This window comes from Protopterus annectens, chromosome 6.part0 (assembly GCF_019279795.1).
Source record: "Protopterus annectens isolate FY-2018-M chromosome 6.part0, PAN1.0, whole genome shotgun sequence".
Taxonomy (NCBI): domain Eukaryota; kingdom Metazoa; phylum Chordata; order Ceratodontiformes; family Protopteridae; genus Protopterus; species Protopterus annectens.
Window position 1 is genome coordinate 1,066,246,964 of NC_056737.1, and position 23,036 is coordinate 1,066,269,999.

Sequence of the window (23,036 nt, forward strand, 5' to 3'; positions counted from 1 at the left end):
AATTACTACAATTTGTTTTTGTATATTAGATAATTCTGACTGCCATTCCTTCATTTTATTATTAAACCATGCGATAATTTTGCCATATAAGTAGGCTTTGAATGAATCCCAAAGTATTACTACATTTACTTCGCTGGTTAAATTTGTATCCAAGAAGAATTCTATCTCTTTATCAAGCCAAGGTTTAAACTGTTTCAATTTAGTAATATATGCTGGTATTCTTTTAGTGAAAGATAATTTTTTTAAATCAGTTTGAAAATTAAAAATAAGTGCATTATGATCAGACATAGGGCATGGGACTATTGTAAAGCATGATATTTTTGTTTTTAGATCTTCAGATATAAATACTTTATTAATTCTGGTTTGAGTCCTATATCTAAAATCACAGTGGGAAAATTCTAATGAATTATCATTTCTAAGATAAAATAAATCAAATAACTTTAAGTTATCTACCCATTTTTTAAAGATTTTTCCCTACAGGAGTAATACGAAAAGGTCTCTTGTTAGTAGTTTCTGAGTCATTCTGTAAACAATTAAAATCTCCTCCTACAATCAAACTACCCTTAGAATTGTTAGTGATGAGTTCAAGTGCTTTTTAATTGTTGTTAACCCAATTCCCGGAAACCAATAGACATTGACCAGTGTCCAAATTCTATTTCTAAATTTTAATATTATAATTGATAAGAATCCTTCCTTATCTTCATAATTATACAACATTTGAGGAGAGATAACACTTTTCCTCCATAGTGTTAGAACACCTCTGGTCTTTTTGGTAAATGAGGAGTTGAATAGTTTTAAGTATTCGTTCAGGTTCCAGCTAAAACTATCATTTTTTTGAAGTAGGTTTCTTGTAAGAATATTACTTGTGCTTTATTTAATTTCAAGTATTTTAATAGGTTGAGTCTTTTCCCTGGATTATTTAATCCATTAACGTTTAAGGAAAGAAAAGTCAAATCCATCTTATTTATTTAATGTTTTAAAGTATAATAAATGTGATAACAAAGTAATCATAATATTTAAGATTTGCACACCCTTCTTGGAAGAATTATATTTAAGCAATAATGTGTTGTTTCCCAATGTAAAATACAATTTAATATTAGACTGAGGCCTAAAAAAAGAAGAAATATTCAAAGCTAAACCTTTAACAATCAGTAAATCCATTAACTGACATGGAATATAAAACATTCCTAATCTGACAGGAAAAAGCTTGAGGCTGCAGAGCATACATTTTATGAAGTTCTATAGATTAATTGACATGAGCGAACATCAATATATTGATGTAATAAATAGTTTGATTGTATCTAATACAATTAAATCTCACTAATAAGCCTTTGTTTGATTAAGAAATACATATCCTCATTTCTGTATGAATTATTATATAAGTGAAGAATTAACAATTTGATAATAAGCATGTATAGATAATATTTATCAATTAAAGTCTCAAGAGCATCTGGATACGTAAAATTTTCAGTAATTTAAAGATAGAGAAACATAACAGTATTAATAAGGATAAATGAATACATTATTAGATCAGCATTTAAAGTATTTATAATAATAAAAATTACATGTAACTAATTGCCAAAGCATTTCTCTTACTATGAGGTATTATGTGATTGTCACTCCTCTATATAATAATTTCACATATTTCCTTATTGCTACTAGATAGTAACAATATTACCATAATATAAACATGAGCAGGACATATGGAAATGGAATGTATATTTACAAATGGTGATGGTTGACAGAGGAGATATTACCCAAGCAGTTCATATCTATCACAAACTCAAAAAGTTCATATAGCCATGGAAATATTCCAACAATAACTAATAAATATAAATTTACTTTCTAACAAATTATGCAAAGTTTTATATAAAAAGCATGTCTTACTAATACATCAACAATCGAGTAGTCTTTACTATTGTGAGGTTAAATTTGGTAGAGTTAACAATATCAAACACAATTAAATGTAAGATTCATTACTTACTCAAGCAAAACCCTTCTTTTTTTTTCTTTTTTCTTTCCTTCACCTTTTTCCCTCTTTTTGTACATACACATTTATCTCTTTCCTCTTTGTTTATTTCCTCTTTCTATTCCCCTTTCAGCTTCCTTTTAATGAAAAGAAACATTTGCTATATGATCCTTAGCATTATCATTACATTTCTTATATATTGATTTGAACATTTGAACATTGCATAGCGAGTCTTTTGCTACAACATACTTGGACTTCAACCTTTTACCCAGGTCAGCCTTGGTGACCTAGTTAATTACAATAATACTGTGTTTGTGTATAAACTTTGTTCTCATCATAGTAGTTGTTTCCTTTTATATACATACACACACACATATATATATATATATATATATATATATATATATATATATATATATATATCTATATATATATATGTACATGCTCATAATCATCTAGGGCTTTAACATTTTGAAAATAGATTAACTTATTTATATACCAACTGCAGGATGGAGATTAATAGTAACATCACTGAACATGGTTAAGCAGAAATTTATTAATATCTTAAATATTTGTGCCTCATGGGCCTGCTCTTATAACAGTTGTAATGTATATTTCCACAATGGCTCCTTTGTAAAGTACAGCATAATTATATCAAATGGAGTAAATATCACAAATTAAATCTGAGAGAGCCTGAGTCCAAATGTGAAGTGATGATACTAGTAAATGATTTTATATGCTCTCTGTGACTGTCCTTTCCGTTTAACCCACTGAGAGATTTTAAGCATGGGTAGTTTAGATGTGTTAGAGCCATTTTTAACTAAATATTTATGCTATATTCTACTAATTTGTCCCCAAATTAGTTCCTCGACATCCAGGACTGATGACAGATGTGTATACTTGGCATGTTTAGTTAAGAACAAAACATTATACTTTGCTGCAAAATGTATAGCTTTATCAGACTACTACTTTAATTAAAATAAATTGCACACACTGTATAAACAGTCTTTACTATGGACTGCCATTTACATAATGAGCAGACTGTGCTACCTTATAATGGTCAATATTAACTTGCAAAAAAAAAACATTTCAAATAATTCACATCTGACTTAGGATATTGTGACTTCTGAAATTTTACTTTGCATTTTTTTTCTTTATAAATTTCACTGATGCCAATTAGTCTAGATCAACTACATCTAAGCAAATAAGACATTGGAGCTTTTATTGTTAGGTCTGCACAAATGGTGTTCTGGCCAAGTTACCTTTTTAGATATGTGTTTTTTTTTTTTTTTTTTTTTTTTTTTTGATGATGATGTGGTCACAGTAAGGTGGGAAAGCCTTTAGTGGAAATATTCTCACAGGAGCATTAGTAAGCAGCCAGTTTAGTAAAGCGTGATCTTTGGTAAGTGGATTGGATTTAGTAATATAATGTGACTTTCTGGAAGAAATGAGATCTTGTTTAGGTGAGTGTCAAGGCATCTCATATAGTGTATGTCCGAATAGACATTAAATCACCTGTTGAGGTGCTATCATGCCAATTCAAGGAATAATATTTTATACAGAATGTAGTGGCTTATTTGAGAGTTATTGTTCGCTATTATTTCAGGTGGTGAACGAATGTCCAGCTGTCAATATGCGCAGATTTATTTCTGATATTGTTAGTACTAAAATAAGTAATTTTGATACTCCTACAGTAATATTTCCATAAAAGGGATAAGCTTGAACTTTGTATCCTGTATTAGAATGATACTGATAAGGCGCAGTTCCATCACTGTTGAATACATTAGTCTATCAATTAGCATAGGACATTAAAGCTAGGAGCTGTTGATGAACTGTTTTTTTTTTTTGTAGTCCAAAGTTTCTCTTTCCTTCTACTGAAAGCAGATAATCAACTTAATATTCATATAAATTACAAAGTATTCTGAAATACGATTGTTAGGGAAATATTTAACTGGTATTTCTGTTGGTATTATAGGTATGTGAAGCCAACGTTTTGAAAGCTTACTGTGGATCTTATAATACTGTATGTGTGATTGCAGCCTGTCAGAATACTTCCCAAGCAGTCAAGGAGATTTATAATGTAGCAGTGATGTCATCGCCATTTACATAGTCCCACCTTGGTAACTATGGAAGTCATTTTCTAGTTTTTTTACTTGAATCAAGTTAATAATTATCATGGTTTCTAACATTTAGTTTAATGACTTATTGGCCCTGTTTCACGTCAGCAATACTCATATAGCTGACCACGGATTTTTGACACAGTGCGCAAAGACAATTCAGACAAGCTTCATAATGTTAAACAAACTCAGTTCACAGACAGGCACAAGAGTGCTTGAGTGAAAAAAGAGGGAAGAAACAACTTTTGAATTCAGTGCAGTACTTGTGATTACTCTTCTCATGAAAGCGAGAAAAGACAGTTTCGAATGTTAAAACGCTAAGCTGTAAATGGGATCGAGAAAAAAAATACCATAATATGCTGAAGTCTTATAATGACAGAATGCTTGAAACATTTAAAAAAAACAAATAAATAAAATACACCAAGTTCCTTGCGTTGCGTACCCAAAACCAAACACTGAAATTTTCCACCTCAGACTACCAAACAAGCAGACAGCTACAAAATGACCTGTTTCAAACATCCTCCTACCCCACTTCCCCCTTCCTCCCTTAACAAGTCAAAAAAAAAAGGAAAGACAATTCAGTAAGCAAATGAACACGTGTGCAGAATTCATCTAGTCATATATCTTGAGCATCACTAGCAATTGTATCTAATAGGAATATAGCATTATTAATTTTAAGTTGCAAGTTTTATAAAGACATATGCAACATAAGTAAAGTAATGATACATACTTCTTTAGGTCTAGGTACCCATAAACATTTTATGACTTAGCTTGATCTTTGAGAGAATTAGGAGGTCCAGTGACTTTGACTCCAGTTTTTATTTTCTTCTTTCTTACATCTGTCCAGTTGTTTTTCCTCAGATGATCTTTTAAGGGTCATAGATGGTGTCCAATTCATACCTTCTGGGATTGTGATGATGTTATTGTTTTGAATAAAAGATACAGCTTCTTCTATATTGTTGAAAGATCTCATCTCATTCTGATGATAGATTTTGATTTTGGCTGGATAGATTAATTGTGCTTTAATTTTATTTTGTTTTAAAAACCTTACCAATGGCCAATATCTTTTTCTCATTTTCAGGACTCTTGTGGAATAATCATTGTCTAGCCTTATTTGGTTACCTTTGAAGGACAAGGGACTTTTCCTCCAAGCTGTTCTCAGAATACGTTCTTTATCTAAAAAGGATAGAAACTTTACTACAACAGATCTTGGAGAAGCATTAGGGGAAGAAGAAATATGTTTCCCTATGGCTCTATGTGCTCTCTCAATCCCATAGGACATACCTTCTTTTAAGTCCAAAAATTCAGGTAGTCAGGAATTTAGGAAGGAAATAATATCTTCTCCTTCTGTTTTTTCAGGGAGACCAAAAATTCTAATATTTGTTCTCCTTTCTCTGTTTTCAGTGTCGTCTACTTTATTTATCAGCCAGTTATTTTGTTGCAGTATGGTCTCGGAGTGGGATTCATCTTCTTTCAGCCTTTTGTCTATGTCATTCAGTGAAGTTTCAATGTTCAGAATTTTAGATTGTTGCTGCTGGAGTATTTCCTTCGGGACATCAGTTTGTTGTTGACAGTTCATCTTTAAAGTTTCAAGTTTGTCAGTAAATCTATCCATTTTTAGAGACAATTCCTGGAGAGTGGTAGAGATAGACTGGATCTCCTTCCTTAATGTGTTATCAGCATGTGAAGATTTTGAGTTGCTCATCTCTGTTCAGTTGTATAATCATTAGTTTTGACAGGAAATTGTTTAAGAAAAGACTTCAAAGTTGAGAATCTAGTAGATTGTATATTCTCAAATAGATTGTATAACTTTAAGGAGCTAGTGACAGAATTTTAATGTAATAATTTTCATGTTTCTTAGTAGCTGATTTGGAGCTCAAGAAAAAAGCTGTTACCAGTTAGCCATCTAGGCTCCGCCCCCGTGAGGAAGTATTTTGGATGCAAATTTCCTCCCATCTTGTTCTGTGATTCTTCATGGTGAGACATCATGGGTAAAGAAAGCGAATGTGGTGCCCCCATTAGAACACAAATGTGCAGAGGTGGTGTGTGGATAAGACAAAAGTCTTTCTCCACCTTCATCATAAGGATTACAGCCAGAGGTTCTAGCAAGAGGGCTATTAAATGCCTGAGTATGAGACTAAAACCTAAAATAGTTTAGCCCAGGCTGTCACACATGCAACTGGCAGTGTCATGAGACAACAATGTCCTGAACTACTAGGCCGATGGGAGGATGAACTTAAACAGAAGGTATCACCTATGCACTGTAAGGTGAACTTATGTTAGCTTCACATGCAACCTGCCAGAGTGTGCCATCCATAGATCTTACACACTGCTCTGCCCATGAAGATGTTGCAGAGAATAGACAGCTGCACAGGAGTATATTACAACACCTAAGAGAGCACCGGGGTGAGTATGCTTGCTTCATAATGTACAGGTTTTAATATTAGGTCATCTATTCAGCTTGCACGATTGCAGTTTCATTCAGTAAAGGTTTTAATGCATCACGTCCACTTCTGTGCTAACTTCCATAGTTCAAAGTTAACAGTATGACTGTTGGAAGTTATTAGTATATGTGTGCATCCATCTTGCCATGTGATTGGACAAATGGCTCAAGATGCAAAGGCTGGGCTCTTACATTATGATGACCCCTGTGGGTTCAAGTCCCTTCTCCCTGTGTGTTGTAACGTTTTTTTTTTTTTTTTTGTGGTGTCTGTCTCATTACAGTAACTACAAGATTAGATGTGAAAAATATGTATGAGCTACAAATATTTTTTGTGGGTATTTGTGTCACAGACATTCTTCATCAGGCATGATTATAATGCCTGTGTGAGTAGACTGTATGTCTGAGCACCATTTTTTTGTATATGTACATTTATCTCAGACATCCCATTAATATGTGTCAGACTACAGACACCTCTTTGACTGTCCAAGTAACTCAATATGCTAATACTAAGCCTTTCAGAATGCAAATGATGATGGCTTTGGGACAAAGACATCCTCTCACTCGTATATGCCTGCAGCCTTACTAAATTGAGAAGATTGTTTGCTCAAATATATTTTGTGTAACTTGACTTTAATAAAAATATATTTATACATCTTATTTTTTTAATTGTATATATACTTCTCTTTTCCCATCCTCATTATTACTGCCCTTTCCATTACATATATTTATTTTGTTTCTCTCCATTTATTTTACTATTACATGCAGCAGCATTTAGACCTACACCCATCCTTTGGACAAGGCCTGTTTTTAACCACACAGGTGGCAGCAGGGCCATACCACCACCACTACCACCACAACCACCACCAATATCTGGTTCCTAGCCTGCAACAGCCACCTCCACACTTCCTACCCTAGCTACACCACACACTACAGGTAGCCCCACACTGGATGCTGGGACTGTTGTAGCCACCAGTAGCAGTACCAGTGGAAATTATTAGTTTGTCATCCAGCTGCAACTGGCAGACATTGTGGGAGAGATAATCAATATGAGGTTCACCAGAATCAGCCATATGGAGAACTTCCTCTGATGACTCATTGAGTTATGCTTATGTCCAGCACTGTCTCTGCCATCTGAGACAGGGTCCAGTGGTGACAATACCCATGATAATGAGATCTACCATCTGAGACAGTGTCTAGTGGTGACAATACTCAGGATAGTGAGATCTGCCATCTGAGACAGGGTACAGTGGTGACAGTGCCCATGATAGTAAGAAAACTCCCGCTGCATCACAGCTGGCAGGAACTGCTGTGGAAGTCATCCTATTCCCCATCCTGGTGTTACCCTTCCATTTGTGCCCATGCCTACCCATGTATAGGTTCATAGGTTCATAGGTTTATACTAGGCTATCTGCCCTAAGGCATTTATAAGCCTAGCCCAAATTTTTGTGGCTTACGCCACCCCTTATATGAAAAAATACTGTGCCCATTAGTTTGTTGTGCCTCTGTCCAGCAGTGACACAGAGATGATTCCCGGGGTAAACCTACGATCTCCCATCCACAGGTCTAGATTTCTCTTGAACAGAGTCAGCGAGGTGCTCTGCCTCACATGGACCGGGATTTTATTCCACAGCATAGGGAGTCTCTGAGTGATAAATCTATCCCTCCAGCACGTCCTATTTATATCCGTGCTAAGGTTTAAGTCGCTTGCTCTAGTGGTTTTGGTGGATTTGGATTTTTGAGGTGGAGCATGTCCATTAATTCCGGGTTGGACATGGCCTTGTATGTCAGGCACATGTCACCTCTGAGCAGATGGTATGCGACTGAATAGAGCTGGAGTTTCTTCAATCTGGCAGCATATGACAGATTTTGGAGTCCCTTTATCCTTTTGGTGAGGAACTTTTGGGGTCTCTCCAATTGCTGCAGATGTCGGGTGAGATACATCCCGAATGGGGCATTGTACTCGATCATTGGTCTGATAAGTGAAGAGTACAGGGGAACAATGACCTCACTAGATCTGGATGTGAATCCCTTCATGATCAGGTGGGCAATGTAGAAGGTCTTTCTAACCACTTTAGCAACGTGAGTGTCAAAAGAAAAGCCACTGTCAACCTGGGTCCCCAGGTCCCTGATAACCTCTTCTGTGCTTAGTGGATTGCCACCTATATGGTAGCTTGGGGTTACCTTGTTTTTCCAGAAGGGTATGACTATACATTTTTGGCGTTTAACTTCAGGCCATGGCTCTGGCACCAGCTATCTGTTTCCGTGAGTCCCTTCTGAAGGATATCCGTGTCCGATGCACTTTCCACTATGGCCCAGTTTGCAGTCGCCTGCAAACTTTGTCAGCCAAAGTCCTCCCATGTTGGCCTGTACTTCTGAGAAGTAGATGCCAAACAATAGGGGCCAAGGACCGAGCCCTGTGGGACACCACTTGTGACCGGCTTGGAGTCTGACATAGCGCCAGCAACTCTAACCCTGTGGGTTCTGTCCTTAAGCCAGTTTGCAACCCATCTTGTGACATATGGGTTTACATTTAAGCTGGTAAGTTTTTCTACAATACCCGAGTGGGGTATTGTGTCGAAAGCCTTTGCAAGGTCAAGGTAGGCTGTATGGACTGCCTTTCCCTCATCAATGGCCTTGGTGACTGTTTCGAAGAAGTCGACCAAGTTCAAAAGGCATGATCTTCCCTTGACAAAGCCAAACTGGGTCGGGTCCAATGTCTGCAAGTCCCCTATGTTGCCTGTATGTTGTACAGACCTCACATCACCGTTGTCTTCCCTCTGTCAGATGTCTCCTTCACCATTGTGCTCCCACTCACTCATTGTGTTACTACATCTCCTGTCAGACTTGTCTCTCTTCCCCTGCTGCCTGCCCTAACTATATTACCTTTCTCTTACTTCTCTTCCATCCCTCTGCAACTTACCTTCTCTTCATACCTGAAAAATGGGCACCTATCCCATAAAAAATTACCCCAACTTCCTTCCTCCATTCTGCTCATTCCCAAGGCTATTTCCTTATGTTCTGCACTGTTCTTGCCACCCATTTTCATCTCTTTCATATAGTACCATTTCCCTCCTTTAATCTATTAAAAAATAGATAAACACATTTCACTCATGACCATTTAAGACTTCCAAGTCACTTTTCCTTCTTGCTGTTACTGTGCACAGAGCAGTGTCATAGGTTCATCGGTAGGTACTAGGCTATCGGCCCAAGGGCCTACGTAAGCCTAGCCAACAAGGTTCTGGCTTACGCCACCCAAGAAAGTTATTTTCCTGAGCCACTGATGAGCAGAGACACAGAAATGATCCCCGGGGTGTATTTCCTATTTCCCATCCACTCATCAAGATTTTTCTTGAAGAGTGCTAATGAAAAACTTTGCTTGACATAGATGGGTAGCCTGTTCCAGAGTCTGGTAAGTCTCTGGGACAGGAATCTATCCCACCAGCATGTCCTGTTTATTGTGGTGACAAGGATTAGGTCCCTAGAGTGTGTAGATCAAAGGGATTGGGAATTCTTTAGATGTAGCATGTCCAACAGCTCTGGGTTTGACATAGCTTTATATGTTAGGCAGAGATCACCTCGGAGTAGGCGATATGCTACGGAGTAAAGCTGGAGTTTTTGAGGCGGTCAGTGTAGGGCATTTGTTTGAGGCCAGTAATCCTCTTTGTGAGATACTTCTGTGGCCTTTCCAGCTGCTGCAGATGTCTTGTGAGGTACATTCCAAAAGGGGCATTGTACTCTATAATGGGTCTAATGAGTGTTGAGTAGAGGGGAACAATGACCTCTTTTTTCCTGGATGAGAACCCTTTTATGATGAGGTGTGCCATGTAGAAGGACTTCCTGACTACTGTGCTGATGTGACGATCAAAGGAGAGACTACTGTCCACCTGAGTCCCAAGGTCTCTTATCATGCATTCGGTGTTAAGTAGATTGCTGCCTATGTGGTAGTTCATGGGTACAGAGTTTTTACCAAAGGAGATGACACTGCACTTTTTAGCATTGAGCTTAAGGCCATGGCTCTGACACCAGGCATCTGTCTCAGTGAGGCCCTTCTGTAGGATGTCCACATCATTTGGGGACTTGACTATGGCTCCTAGTTTGCAGTCATCTGCAAACTTCATTAGCCAGAGGCCTTCTGTGTTAGCCTGTACTTCAGAGAAGTAGATACCAAACAGGAGAGGTCCCAGGATGGAACCCTGTTGTACTCCACTTGTCACTGCTTTGAGGTCAGATTTGGAGTCTGCAACTTTTACAGTGTGGGTTCTGTCAGTGAGCCAGTTGGCAAACCATCTTGTGACATAGGGATTTATACCTAGTTTAGTGAATTTAGCTATAATTCCAGAATGGAGGATGGTGTCGAAAGCCTTGGCGAGGTCAAGATAGGCTGTGTGAACCACCTTACCCTCATCTACAGCTTTGGTGACTGCCTCAAAGAAGTCAATCAGGTTGAGGAGGCATGATCTGCCTTTCACAAACTCAAACTGTGTGGGATGCAGAGTTTGGAGGTTACCAATGTCTTTGTTTATGAGTTCCATGATGATACGTTCCATGGCCTTGCAGACCAGGCTCATCAGGCTAATAGGTCAATAGCTCCTGGGATCAGTGGTGGCTCCCCCTTTGTGGAGTGGGATAACTGTTGCTGTGCACCATTCAGTGGGCACAAAGCCTGATGCGAGGCTATTATTGAACATGGTGCTTAAGTGGGGAGCCAGTTCGTTCTGAAGTTCATGTAAAACGCAGCCTGGGATGTTGTCTGGTCCTATAGATGCTGTGTTTTTGGCTTTAGAGAGTGCAGCTTTTACCTGCGTAGTTGTGATTACAGGGACTCTGCATTCTTCCTGTATAGATATGGGCTCTTTAGGGGGTGAGGGGAGGTAAAGTTAGCACTGAACCTATCTGCCAGGATGTTGGCAATATCAGCTGGTTCTGTAATTTTCGTGCCTTTGTGCTGTAACTCAGAGCAGATCTGGGTGCACGGCCGGCCTTAGGCATAGGCGAACTAGGTGATCGCCTAGGGCGCCGTACAAGCCGGCCTCAAAAGGGCGCAATTCACAGACTGGAGTTCTGTTGTGATGACCCCTAACTGGGAAATGCCGAACAGACAACAACATATCTTTTTTTTTTAATTTCACCGCCGCCCTAGAGACTACCATTGCGCCCTCCCCAGTCTCAAAAGGGCGCAATTTATGGAGCGGAGTTCTGCTGTGACAATTCCTAACCGGGAAAAGCCGAACAACAACAACAACAACAACAACAAGTCCTCATAGCATCTCTTAATGCATCTCAAACTTTTCAAAAACTCCTCGTTTTGACCGAGTATTCTTTCCGTTATTCTCTACATGTCATTTTATTTTTCTCGGTGGATGATGGATATTTAATACAGCATGTATTTTTACATCCTAAATAATAATACAAATAAATAAATAAACATGGTATCTATCAATGGTAAATGCCACCAATTAAAATGCGAATCAGTTTTGTATTCCATTCCACTTGGTAACTCTGGACCCAAGTACTGTGTTTTAAGCAGGCATCTTCATACCGCCCCTCGCAACTTCAGGACAGTCAACACGATTATAATTTAGTAAGACTCCACCTTGGGTTACATGACTTCTTTTTCCCCTCCCCTATCATATGCCTTATCTTGCATGGCGTTTCTAAAGTCCCCATTTTCAGATGAATCACACGCCCACTCCCAGCTTTAAACTAGCGAACAATTGCCAGCTTTCCAGGGTGAATGCAACCAAAGACTCATGTCATGATACTTGGCCTTAGTCCAGCCGGTTAGAGCCCACTTCCGGTCTCACATGTGTAGTGATGCGGTTTAGCTGTAAGCGAGCGCAGCCCACGAGGGCGGTAGTTCCCAGCACTTTATAAGGAATTTTAGTAGCTACCGAGCCCAGATTCCAAAGGACCCAGCTGAGCAAAGTGCAAGTTTGAATTACTTTTATTGCAAAAAATTAGAGTATTTAGCTGTTGGTAAGTTAATACTATATTTGCTGCATTACTATTATTATTATCTGTCTACTTATTCATTGCATTTATATAGAGTGCATGGGCAACATTTTTTTTTTATTTCACCGCCGAGAGGCTAGCTAGCCTATCAACAGTTGCGCCCTCCCCCACTGAATCCATTCCACTGCTATAGTGAAAAGCACTGGTAACAGTACAAATACTCGATAGCATAGCTGTCGGGAACACAGCTCATTTCCCTTGCTAATGAAAATTAGATACTTAATTGGCATACATTTCCCCCCTAAAATAGTGTTTGCATAGCTCGGAACATTTTTTTTTTTTTGCCACAGACAGTATTTTACGCTGTGATTGGCACTGCAGTTAGAGTGCGTGATGCATTGTAAACTCGAAACTATTCAATATCTTTATAGAGTCTAGTCTTTGGAAATTGAGCTGTTTGGGTAAGGTTTAGGGATCAGAGTTCATTGAGGAGCTTTTGGTGGTCAGTGGTGTTGAATGCCTTAGACACATGTAGGAAGAAGGATGAAGCAACTTGCCCCTTCTTTCTGAGTTGGTTAATTGTGTTAGGAAAACTTATGTAAGAGCAGTTGTGGTGCTGTGCCAGGGTTGAAAGCCATGTTGGGAGTTGGTTAGAAGGTTGTTGCTTACTAGATTGTCCAGTAGCTGTGAATCTATACATTTTTTCTAAAATGTTGGTTAGAGGAGGTAATATGGCTACTGGTATATACTTTTATATAATAGTATACAGTATACTGGTTTATAGTATTAACGATAAGTGTAGTGTATGTGGACTTCAGCAAGATCTCTGACTCCTAGCCACACTGAAGGCTATGACAGTTGGAGGTAGGACTAAGGCTGAGAAACTGGATAGTTACGTTTGGTAGGATATAGAGTTGTACTAAAATAGACCATGTCCGGAATTAGTTAATAGGGGGGTACCACTGGGGTCAGTCCTAGATCTTGTTCACTCTATTTCTGTCAGATATATCTGAAGGAGTAAGTAACTGGATCAGTGTCTTTACTGATAACACAAAGAAAGGTACATCAGTGGAAGATGGAGGGAAGAGTCTAGCAAATAATTTGGCTGAATAGCTGGGTAGTAAGGTGGTGTGTATGTGTGTGTGTGTGTGTGTGTGTGTGTGTGTGTGTGTGTGTGTGTGTGTGTGTGTGTGTGTGTGTAACTGATGGTAAATGAGCAGGAAAAGAAGGTTGTTGGTCACACCTGACTTGGCACATCAGGAACAAAATGAGAGGGCAGTAGTAGCACCATACAGAATGCTGGCTGAAATCCTTGGAGAGGTAAATTCCAGAAGCCAAGAAATAGTGCTTTCACTTTGCAGGTCCCTGGAACAGATGATGACTTTAGTGCAGCATGTAGTACTAGAAACCATGTAATGAGGTGCTCAAAAGAGGATCTAAGCTCTTCCCATTTGAGACCAAAAAGGGGTGCATAGTATTCTTGCATAAAATCACATTAGGTAGATGTGCATAGGGTCATTCTGAACAGTTAGGATAGAGGCAGGAGAAAGAAAGCACAAGTAGCAGATTCTAGGGATTAACTACTACTTGGATCTCCAGTAGTACATTTTCATAGGGTTGTTGATGCATGGAATGGGTGATTTAGAGGGGAGTCCCCAAAAGCATTCAATACGGCATGGAACAAGATCAAGGAAGTTGGAGTGGAGGGGAGATATAATGTAAAGTTTGATTTTTAAAGAATTATTGTTTGTTCTTCTGAAGTTGTTGTACAGTGCCTTTATTGTTGCTTTAAAATGCACGTGATTGAGGTTTGAGATTGCACCTAGACCTGTTGGAATGCCCAGGTTATTGCTTTGACAGCTATAGCTAGTATCCCCCTTACAAGCTTAGAATAGGGCCATATGGAATGATGCCATGTAGAACTCCTTTCGGCTGAGTTGCTACATCTTGGTAGGAAAAATTGTGAATTTTTTTGGAGGGGTGCAATCTTGAGTACAGCAGAGACAAACTAGCACTAATTAGCCGTAGTTGACCAGAGAAGTAAGAAATGAGTAGCCAGTGTTAGTTCACCAACATGGTGAAGGGAGACAGACTGGAGTGGCTTTTGTGGGAGTGACCTACATATGGGCGTGGCTCACGTAGGGGCGTTACTTGTGAATGGTGTGGGTGGGGCTTAAGGGGTGCCACAGCACTACTTCGCCTAGGGTGCCATTTCAGCTAAGGCCAGCCCTGTCTGGGTGTTACCATCGAGATTCTTAACATAGCTATAGAATGCTTTGTGGTTGTCCTTGGAATTAGTGGCGATTTTGTTTTCATAGCTAGCTTTGGAGGATCTTATAAGGGATCTCAGCTTCTTACTGAGGCTGACCAGGGAGCTCCTCCACTCATGGGATTTTACTCTCTTTTGCAACAGTTTCTTCCTTCTGTTGTATAATTTGTTTATGGCAGGGGGACCACCAGATTGGCTTCCATTTTTGCAGGATAGCGTCTTGGTTCTGTTTGGGATAGCATGATCCATGCACTCGTGTAAGTGCTTATAGAGTGCATTTGTGTCGGATTCAGCAGTTGTAACTGTATTGTCCATCTGCATGGGTGTCATGAAGTTCACCACTTCTGTCTTAAGAAGGATGAAGTTGGCTTTGGAGAATTATTTTACTGTGGTTTCCTTAATGGGGGGTGGGGCAGGATGTGGATATCAAGGGTGATTAGCTTATGGTCAGATCGGACCAATGAGGAGTTGACTTCAGGTGTGGAACACCGGTCACTCATGTTGGTAATGACTAGGTCTACGATATTGTTGTCCCTGGTGGGGGTGTGGATAAGTTGATCTAGGGTATTGGAGTTTATGAATTCCAGAAAGCGTTGAGCTAAGGAGTTGGTACACGAGTAGTTTTCCCAGTTAATGGTGGGGTAGTTGAAGTCGCCCATTATTAGGGTGTTTGGTTGAACCCTAATATTTTCCAGTACATCAAGAAAAGAGGAGTGGGAATCCTGGGGTATGGTGGGGGATCTGTAGCAAGCTACAATTTGGATTGCAGTTTTGCCCAGAGTTAGTTGCACTTGGATAACCTCAGAAGCATTATGCTGAGCAACTAGCCTGGAGGTGTGGATATCCTTAATGAATATGGACACACCTCCGCCTTTGGTGTTTCGGTCCAGGTTACATGGCCGAAAAGTGTGGTATGAGTTATAGCCTGGTAGTGTAGGGGTGCTCTCTGAATCCTTGAACCAGGTCTCAGACACTGCACAGATATCAATTTTCTCCATTTTAAGGAGTGCCTCGAGTGAGTACATTTTGAGATTTAGACTTCTAGCATTGAGTAGCATTACCCTCAGTTTTTGCTTGCCTGTTTCTGTTATGGTGGTGAATTTGTTATTTGAACCCTGCCTAAAAAAGGCACTATAGGGGCAGCAAGAGCCTTAGCCAGTATCCAGAATCCCAGGGTCGACAGGTGCAGGCCATCTGTGGCAAAGCATCATGGTCTGTCGACCATGTCATCCCAAGCAGACAGATACTGGATCCCCTTAGAATGACACCAGAAGCTTAGCCAATTGTTAAAGTCAATCATTTTGTCCTTGCACTGCTGTATCATTCTGGGCGATGGCAGAATGCTACTCAGGGCTAGGGTCATACCTGCCTGGGCTACAAGATCGGAGAGCTCTTCCATGTCTCTTTTCATGTAGTCCAGGGAGGTACGTCTTAGGTCATTCACACCAACATGGACAATGACAGAGTCATATTTGTACTTGTTATGGAGTGACCTGAATGCATGGGTTATGTGGCAGATCCTGGCACCCGACAGGCAGCTGACAGTAACCTTCTCCTTGTTTAGCCTGGTGAGTGGGACATCAGTGTGCCTGACTATAGAGTCACCTATGACTAGTTTGTTGGGTACGTTGTTTTGCCTTTTTGCTGTGGTTGAGTGGCACACTGAGTCTTTGGGCTATGTGTCATTTGGGTTGTGTTGGGGGATGGAGGTTGCTTGCGTTTCTGCTTTGGAGGTCTCTGTTGCTTGAGCAGATTATTGTTGAGAGCCTCTGCGAATGTTTTTGTGTTACTATGTGTGGATTTTGGTGGTGTAGATTTAGAGAGACTATGTGATGAGTGTGGTGTGGTGCAAATGTTTACCTTCTCCTCATGGCTGTCAAGTTCAGTCTTAGTTGGAGAGAGTTTTACTTCCAGTTTGGCTAGATAAGTGCATCTCTCACAGGTTGTAGTGTTGGGTGGTAGGAGGAGAGGGTTGTCTGTGTACATGAGGCAATTTCTACATTGCCTCAAGATGCCCAGATTCATCAGATAGACAGGAGAAAACACTGGGAGCTGACCCTTGGACATGCCTGAATAAAAAACTATTTTCCTCTAGATAAGTGAGGAAAGTGAGTACAAGAGCTGTTTTTCTCTAAGCCAGTGAGAAAAGTAAGTACAAAAACTGTTTTCCTCTAGGTCATGAGGAAGATTGAGTGCTGTAGTAATTAGTAGCTTATTTAGTGCTTACAAGTCCTGAACAAGTGCTGAGCATGAATAAGCAAATTTAAGTGCTAAAACAAAGAATCTGTATCTGCACTAGACGAGTTACAGGACAGAAACAACTGCAAATGCTGGCTTTCAAATCAGAAAGTTGAGAGAGATGGAAGATTGCCCAAACGGCCAATAACTACAATTTCTGGGCCAGAACCACTCCTTATATGGTAGATAGGTTACCTAGTGCTTACCACTCCCACTGATAAGCTAGAAGGCTTATCTCCAACACAGAAAGGCTTGGGGGGCTCAGAAGCTTACATACAGTCCTGGATACAGCAAATCTGTATCTGGAACACTAGTTACAGGAAAGGTAGGAAACAGGCTTACAGTTTTTTTTTTTTACAGAAAAGTAGCAAAAACAGTAGTAAAAACAATTCACATGCAGTGCAAGCTAGTACACTTGAGTATGTAGTATGTCAGTGCACAGAGACAACTGATGACCATTCCCACTGCTCATCATATAGTAATAAGCTAGGCTGTCATATTTCACATCTCCAAGTATTATGTTTACCAACTATCAAGCACTACTTCTATTGGGCTTTTCCACACTGGTCAGGTAAATGAGCTCAGCATCTTTTCATAGCAGTTGGCATAGGCAAAAATAGGTATGCCTGTGAATTTTTAAGCATTTTGTTTTGCTAACTATTAAAGTGCCACCTATGATATTGGGAAAGGAGTTTAGATCCCAAAAGTGGTGTCCTGAGTAATCAAAAATAGTCCTCCACACCTGCGCCAGCATTACAAACCAATGTAAGGCAGAGGTCGTGGTCAGCCTGGCGCAAGGTGTTACACATGCTAGAGGCATAATTTGTGATGGTGAGCAATGCTGCCACCATTACAGTGACCTAAAACAGAAAACCTGATCTCCTGGGTCAATGGGAGGCTGAGGTGTGGGGGTTCCTACCACGTAGTTGCACTTTTACAAGTTCGAACCTCATATGGTCAAGACCATAAGTTCGAATTTGTACAAGTTTGAGCGTTTCAATGGAAATCTCCATAAGCGGAGATTTCCATTTTGTTCAATGGGGTGCGATCTCGGAGTTGGTATATTTAAGTAGCTGGGGGTGCAGGGGGGCTTGCCCCTCTGCTTAAAACAGTTTATTTTGTTTTCTGTTGTTTTTTTTTTTTTTATCCATAGTGGAAGTTTTGTAACTTCAAACATAATGGTTCAAACCTTACGTGTTCGAACTTATAAGACTTCAAGACTTTGACTATGTGATATAGACCCGAGGTGTGGGAGTAGCTACCACATCTGTACTATAAGTACACCACGGCTTAAACCGCCACATGCAAACTGCCACTGTGTGACATGCAACATGAAACAGATTCCCATTTCTTTCTCCACAACCCCTGAACAGACTGAAGAAAATGCACACCTTTACAGGAGAAGGCTTGAGCTCATCAAGGACCATTGAGGTGAGTATGCCTGTTACAGGTAATGTAGCTTATATGTTATTAAACCAGTCATTTGTCATACTAGTACTCGGGATAGGTATGTGTTTTTCCAGGATGCCACATTATTGAATGTACAGAACAGTACTAACTTTTAGATATGTTTGAGTTGCCAACAGTCTCATAGACAATACACAAATCGCTACCATCCAAGCAAGTTATGTTGTACACTGTCAAGTTATTTAGGATTTATCTATATTATATTGGTTAAAGTGCTGGGCTAATGCTAACTTGGGAAACACAACACGTATGATAGGAAATACAACTGCCCATATAGAATAATTTCTCCCATAGTAGAGTTTTTGTTCATACACTGTGTGACGCAGAGTATTAGTGTGCATATTAGGGGAGGCTTTTCTTTGCCTGTTGACATAGCTCAGCATATAAACAAAGTGCCTAATAAGTGATGGAGATTGTGGGTTCACGCCCCCTATAAGTTGTATATTGCTATCGTTTTCATTCTGCAAGTTGTGTTTCCTCCAAGATACTTTTCTCAGACTGCTGATGCAGCTCAGCATGTAAATGTAGTGCCTTGGAATTTACAGGGGTTGAAGGCTATGGGTTCAAGTCCCATACCCATTCATTATTTACTCATCATTCTACAGATGGGTGGTTGTTTCATGATCTTTGCATTTTAGTAAAGGTAAAGTAGTCTCACTAAAATGTTTTATCTTCATTTATTTCACTGTATTTGTACCTTTCTCTCCCCTATCTTCTTTCTCGATATATTTTCCATTATGTACATGTATTTATTTTTATATATTTAAATTTATTTCAATCCATTTCTTTTGCATTTATATGCAGCAGCATTCAGACCAGCACCCATTGCCACCATTCAGGCCTGTCACCCCACCACCACCAATGGCCATTACATCACTGCTATCATCTCCACAGCTAGCTGTGCCCCCATCTATTGCAGTCACCTCCAAACCTCCAGTAGCAGCTGCAACAGCTGTTGCCACCAGCTCAGGAAGATATTGCAATAGCATCTGCAGCAAGCAGCAACAGTAGAGGTGACACATATGTCATCAAATGTCAGCTGGAGGAAATGGTGCGGGACATTATTGATGAGTGACTTAATCGCCCATCTTCAGATCATCCTCTGGTAACTCATGGTGTCACTTCCCTGCCCCACACATTAACATCAGAGCCAGAGCCTAGTGGTGAAGGAGCCCATAGTGGAGAACAATCTCCCACTGGGTTGCAGCTGGCAGGGAGTGCAGCGGCACACTCTTCCTCACCCCCATGCCAGTGTTGTCTTCCCTTTTGTCTCTATGCACAGCCCTGTTTGTAGTTCACTCCTCCCCATCAGCATGGTCTTCCTTTTTGTCTCTATGCACAGCCCTGTTTGTAGTTCACTCCTCCCCATCAGCATGGTCTTCCCTTTTGTCTCTATGCACAGCCCTGTTTGTAGTTCACTCCTCCCCATCAGCATGGTCTTCCCTTTTGTCTCTATGCACAGCCCTGTTTGTAGTTCACTCCTCCCCATCAGCATGGTCTTCCCTTTTGTCTCTATGCACAGCCCTGTTTGTAGTTCACTCCTCCCCATCAGCATGGTCTTCCCTTTTGTCTCTATGCACAGCCCTGTTTGTAGTTCACTCCTCCCCATCAGCATGGTCTTCCCTTTTGTCTCTATGCACAGCCCTGTTTGTAGTTCACTCCTCCCCATCAGCATGGTCTTCCCTTTTGTCTCTATGCACAGCCCTGTTTGTAGTTCACTCCTCCCCATCAGCATGGTCTTCCCTTTTGTCTCTATGCACAGCCCTGTTTGTAGTTCACTCCTCCCCATCAGCATGGTCTTCCCTTTTGTCTCTATGCACAGCCCTGTTTGTAGTTCACTCCTCCCCATCAGCATGGTCTTCCCTTTTGTCTCTATGCACAGCCCTGTTTGTAGTTCACTCCTCCCCATCAGCATGGTCTTCCCTTTTGTCTCTATGCACAGCCCTGTTTGTAGTTCACTCCTCCCCATCAGCATGGTCTTCCCTTTTGTCTCTATGCACAGCCCTGTTTGTAGTTCACTCCTCCCCATCAGCATGGTCTTCCCTTTTGTCTCTATGCACAGCCCTGTTTGTAGTTCACTCCTCCCCATAAGCATGGTCTTCCCTTTTGTCTCTATGCACAGCCCTGTTTGTAGTTCACTCCTCCCCATCAGCATGGTCTTCCCTTTTGTCTCTATGCACAGCCGTGTTTGTAGTTCACTCCTCCCCATCAGCATGGTCTTCCCTTTTGTCTCTATGCACAGCCCTGTTTGTAGTTCACTCCTCCCCATCAGCATGGTCTTCCCTTTTGTCTCTATGCACAGCCCTGTTTGTAGTTCACTCCTCCCCATCAGCATGGTCTTCCCTTTTGTCTCTATGCACAGCCCTGTTTGTAGTTCACTCCTCCCCATCAGCATGGTCTTCCCTTTTGTCTCTATGCACAGCCCTGTTTGTAGTTCACTCCTCCCCATCAGCATGGTCTTCCCTTTTGTCTCTATGCACAGCCCTGTTTGTAGTTCACTCCTCCCCATCAGCATGGTCTTCCCTTTTGTCTCTATGCACAGCCCTGTTTGTAGTTCACTCCTCCCCATCAGCATGGTCTTCCCTTTTGTCTCTATGCACATCCCTGTTTGTAGTTCACTCCTCCCCATCAACATGGTCTTCCCTTTTGTCTCTATGCACAGCCCTGTTTGTAGTTCACTCCTCCCCATCAGCATGGTCTTCCCTTTTGTCTCTATGCACAGCCCTGTTTGTAGTTCACTCCTCCCCATCAGCATGGTCTTCCCTTTGTCTCTATGCACAGCCCTGTTTGTAGTTCACTCCTCCCCATCAGCATGGTCTTCCCTTTTGTCTCTATGCACAGCCCTGTTTGTAGTTCACTCCTCCCCATCAACATGGTCTTCCCTTTTGTCTCTATGCACAGCCCTGTTTGTAGTTCACTCCTCCCCATCAGCATGGTCTTCCCTTTTGTCTCTATGCACAGCCCTGTTTGTAGTTCACTCCTCCCCATCAGCATGGTCTTCCCTTTTGTCTCTATGCACATCCCTGTTTGTAGTTCACTCCTCCCCATCAGCATGGTCTTCCCTGTGTATGTCTGCTGGTTCCTTCTCTGTTGTCCTCCTCATCCCCGATTGTGTTAGCACTGCTCCTGTCATTCATGTCTGTCTTCTGTGTTTGTTTGTTTGCCTCCTCCTTCACTTCTCCAGCAGCACCAGTATCTCTGCTGTCTACCCTAATCATCTTACCTTCCACTTATTTCCCTTTCTATTTTCCCAACTTACCTTCTCTTAATATTCCTTAATTCCTCACCTTTTTGTTCTACACTCTGCTTGCTTCCCCCCTTTTCACCACTTTCTTATCTTCCCATTTCTGACTTTTATTTAGGTCAAAAAATAGATGAGCACACAAGCTTCATGGCCATTTAAGGCTGCCATATAACTTTTTCTTCTTCTTGGTACTACTGTGCATGTACGATCCCACAGAGCAGCATCTCAGCTCGTGCATGACAGATAGACTGCTGGTGTTCATACTTCCCCAGCAGCACCAAACTCCTATTTTCTCTTCCCTTGGTCCACATCTGTAGCCTCGAGAAGGATATTTAATGATCTTCTGGTTGCGCACTCTTGCCAGCTGCATTAATTGTTAATGAGCATCAGAGCTCATCATGCACAAACAATAAACAGAGAGAGGAGGGCTGGCCATGATGGTGTCCACATTGTTTCTGAATCCCAAGGCTAGACTGTACATTTTAAAAGTAGATAATATTTAGTTCCCTCTTGCAACATACTTCTCCTCTTATGCAGAGCTAGCACTCTTAGTAAACTATAAAACAAAAAATAAAATAAAACATTTCAATGTATTTTGTAAAGTCTTGCAGAAAGGACAGTCTCCAACATTGCCACTACAGATGTGAACATAGGACACCTTCACCCCTTTGCAAGCTAAACTGCTTCTTCTCTGCTTCCTTGGAATTTGAACATAATATCTCACCCCACCTTATAGTCATTTTCTCAATAACTGTGATTTCATATCACAGCTAAAAGCATATGTAGAAAACCAAGCAAAGTACAACTGCCTTCTCACAAACATATAACTTAATTTTTGCCACCCTCACTTCTGCCTTCGCTCACTGCATTTTCATAACCTGTCCAAGACTATGCATTTTTGGATTTTGCAGTTGTCAACAGTGATCACATACATTTGTACAGATTGTATATAAATCTGTTCCATTGTTGTTGTTTTATTTTTCTTTGGAACTGTTCCTGCTGACTTGTGACAAAGGTTGTTTTCCTTTAATATCCAAGCTGATGAAACTGGTCATGTGTGATCAATGCTCTACCCAAACCTAACAATGGTAGGACATATGTATGGCTCCCAAGTATGCAACAAAGTCCAGAAAGTTTAGGATCTTTGCTTGAAAGTGTTTGCAGAGCTGTTTGTATACCCTAAGCAGACTTCAAACAATTTTTCCTCAAGTAGACAGCAAATGTTGGAAGTGTGATGGAGAAGAAAGGGTTAACTGGGAACATATGTTTTGAAAGTCTAATGAGTTGATAGATTTAAAAACGTCCTTACAGAGTACTCTATCAGAAACACTGGGTGA

At 40.6% G+C, this 23,036-nt stretch overlaps 1 protein-coding gene across 1 annotated transcript in view; it reads right to left on the bottom strand.

Annotated features, from left to right (window-relative positions):
- LOC122803940 (uncharacterized protein K02A2.6-like) overlaps positions 1-23,036 on the bottom strand; it is a 140,632-nt gene that overhangs the window by 27,317 nt on the left and 90,279 nt on the right. Inside the window, 1 exon segment of the mRNA XM_044073616.1 lies at positions 9,450-9,608. Coding sequence (XP_043929551.1) covers positions 9,450-9,608 — 159 coding nt within the window.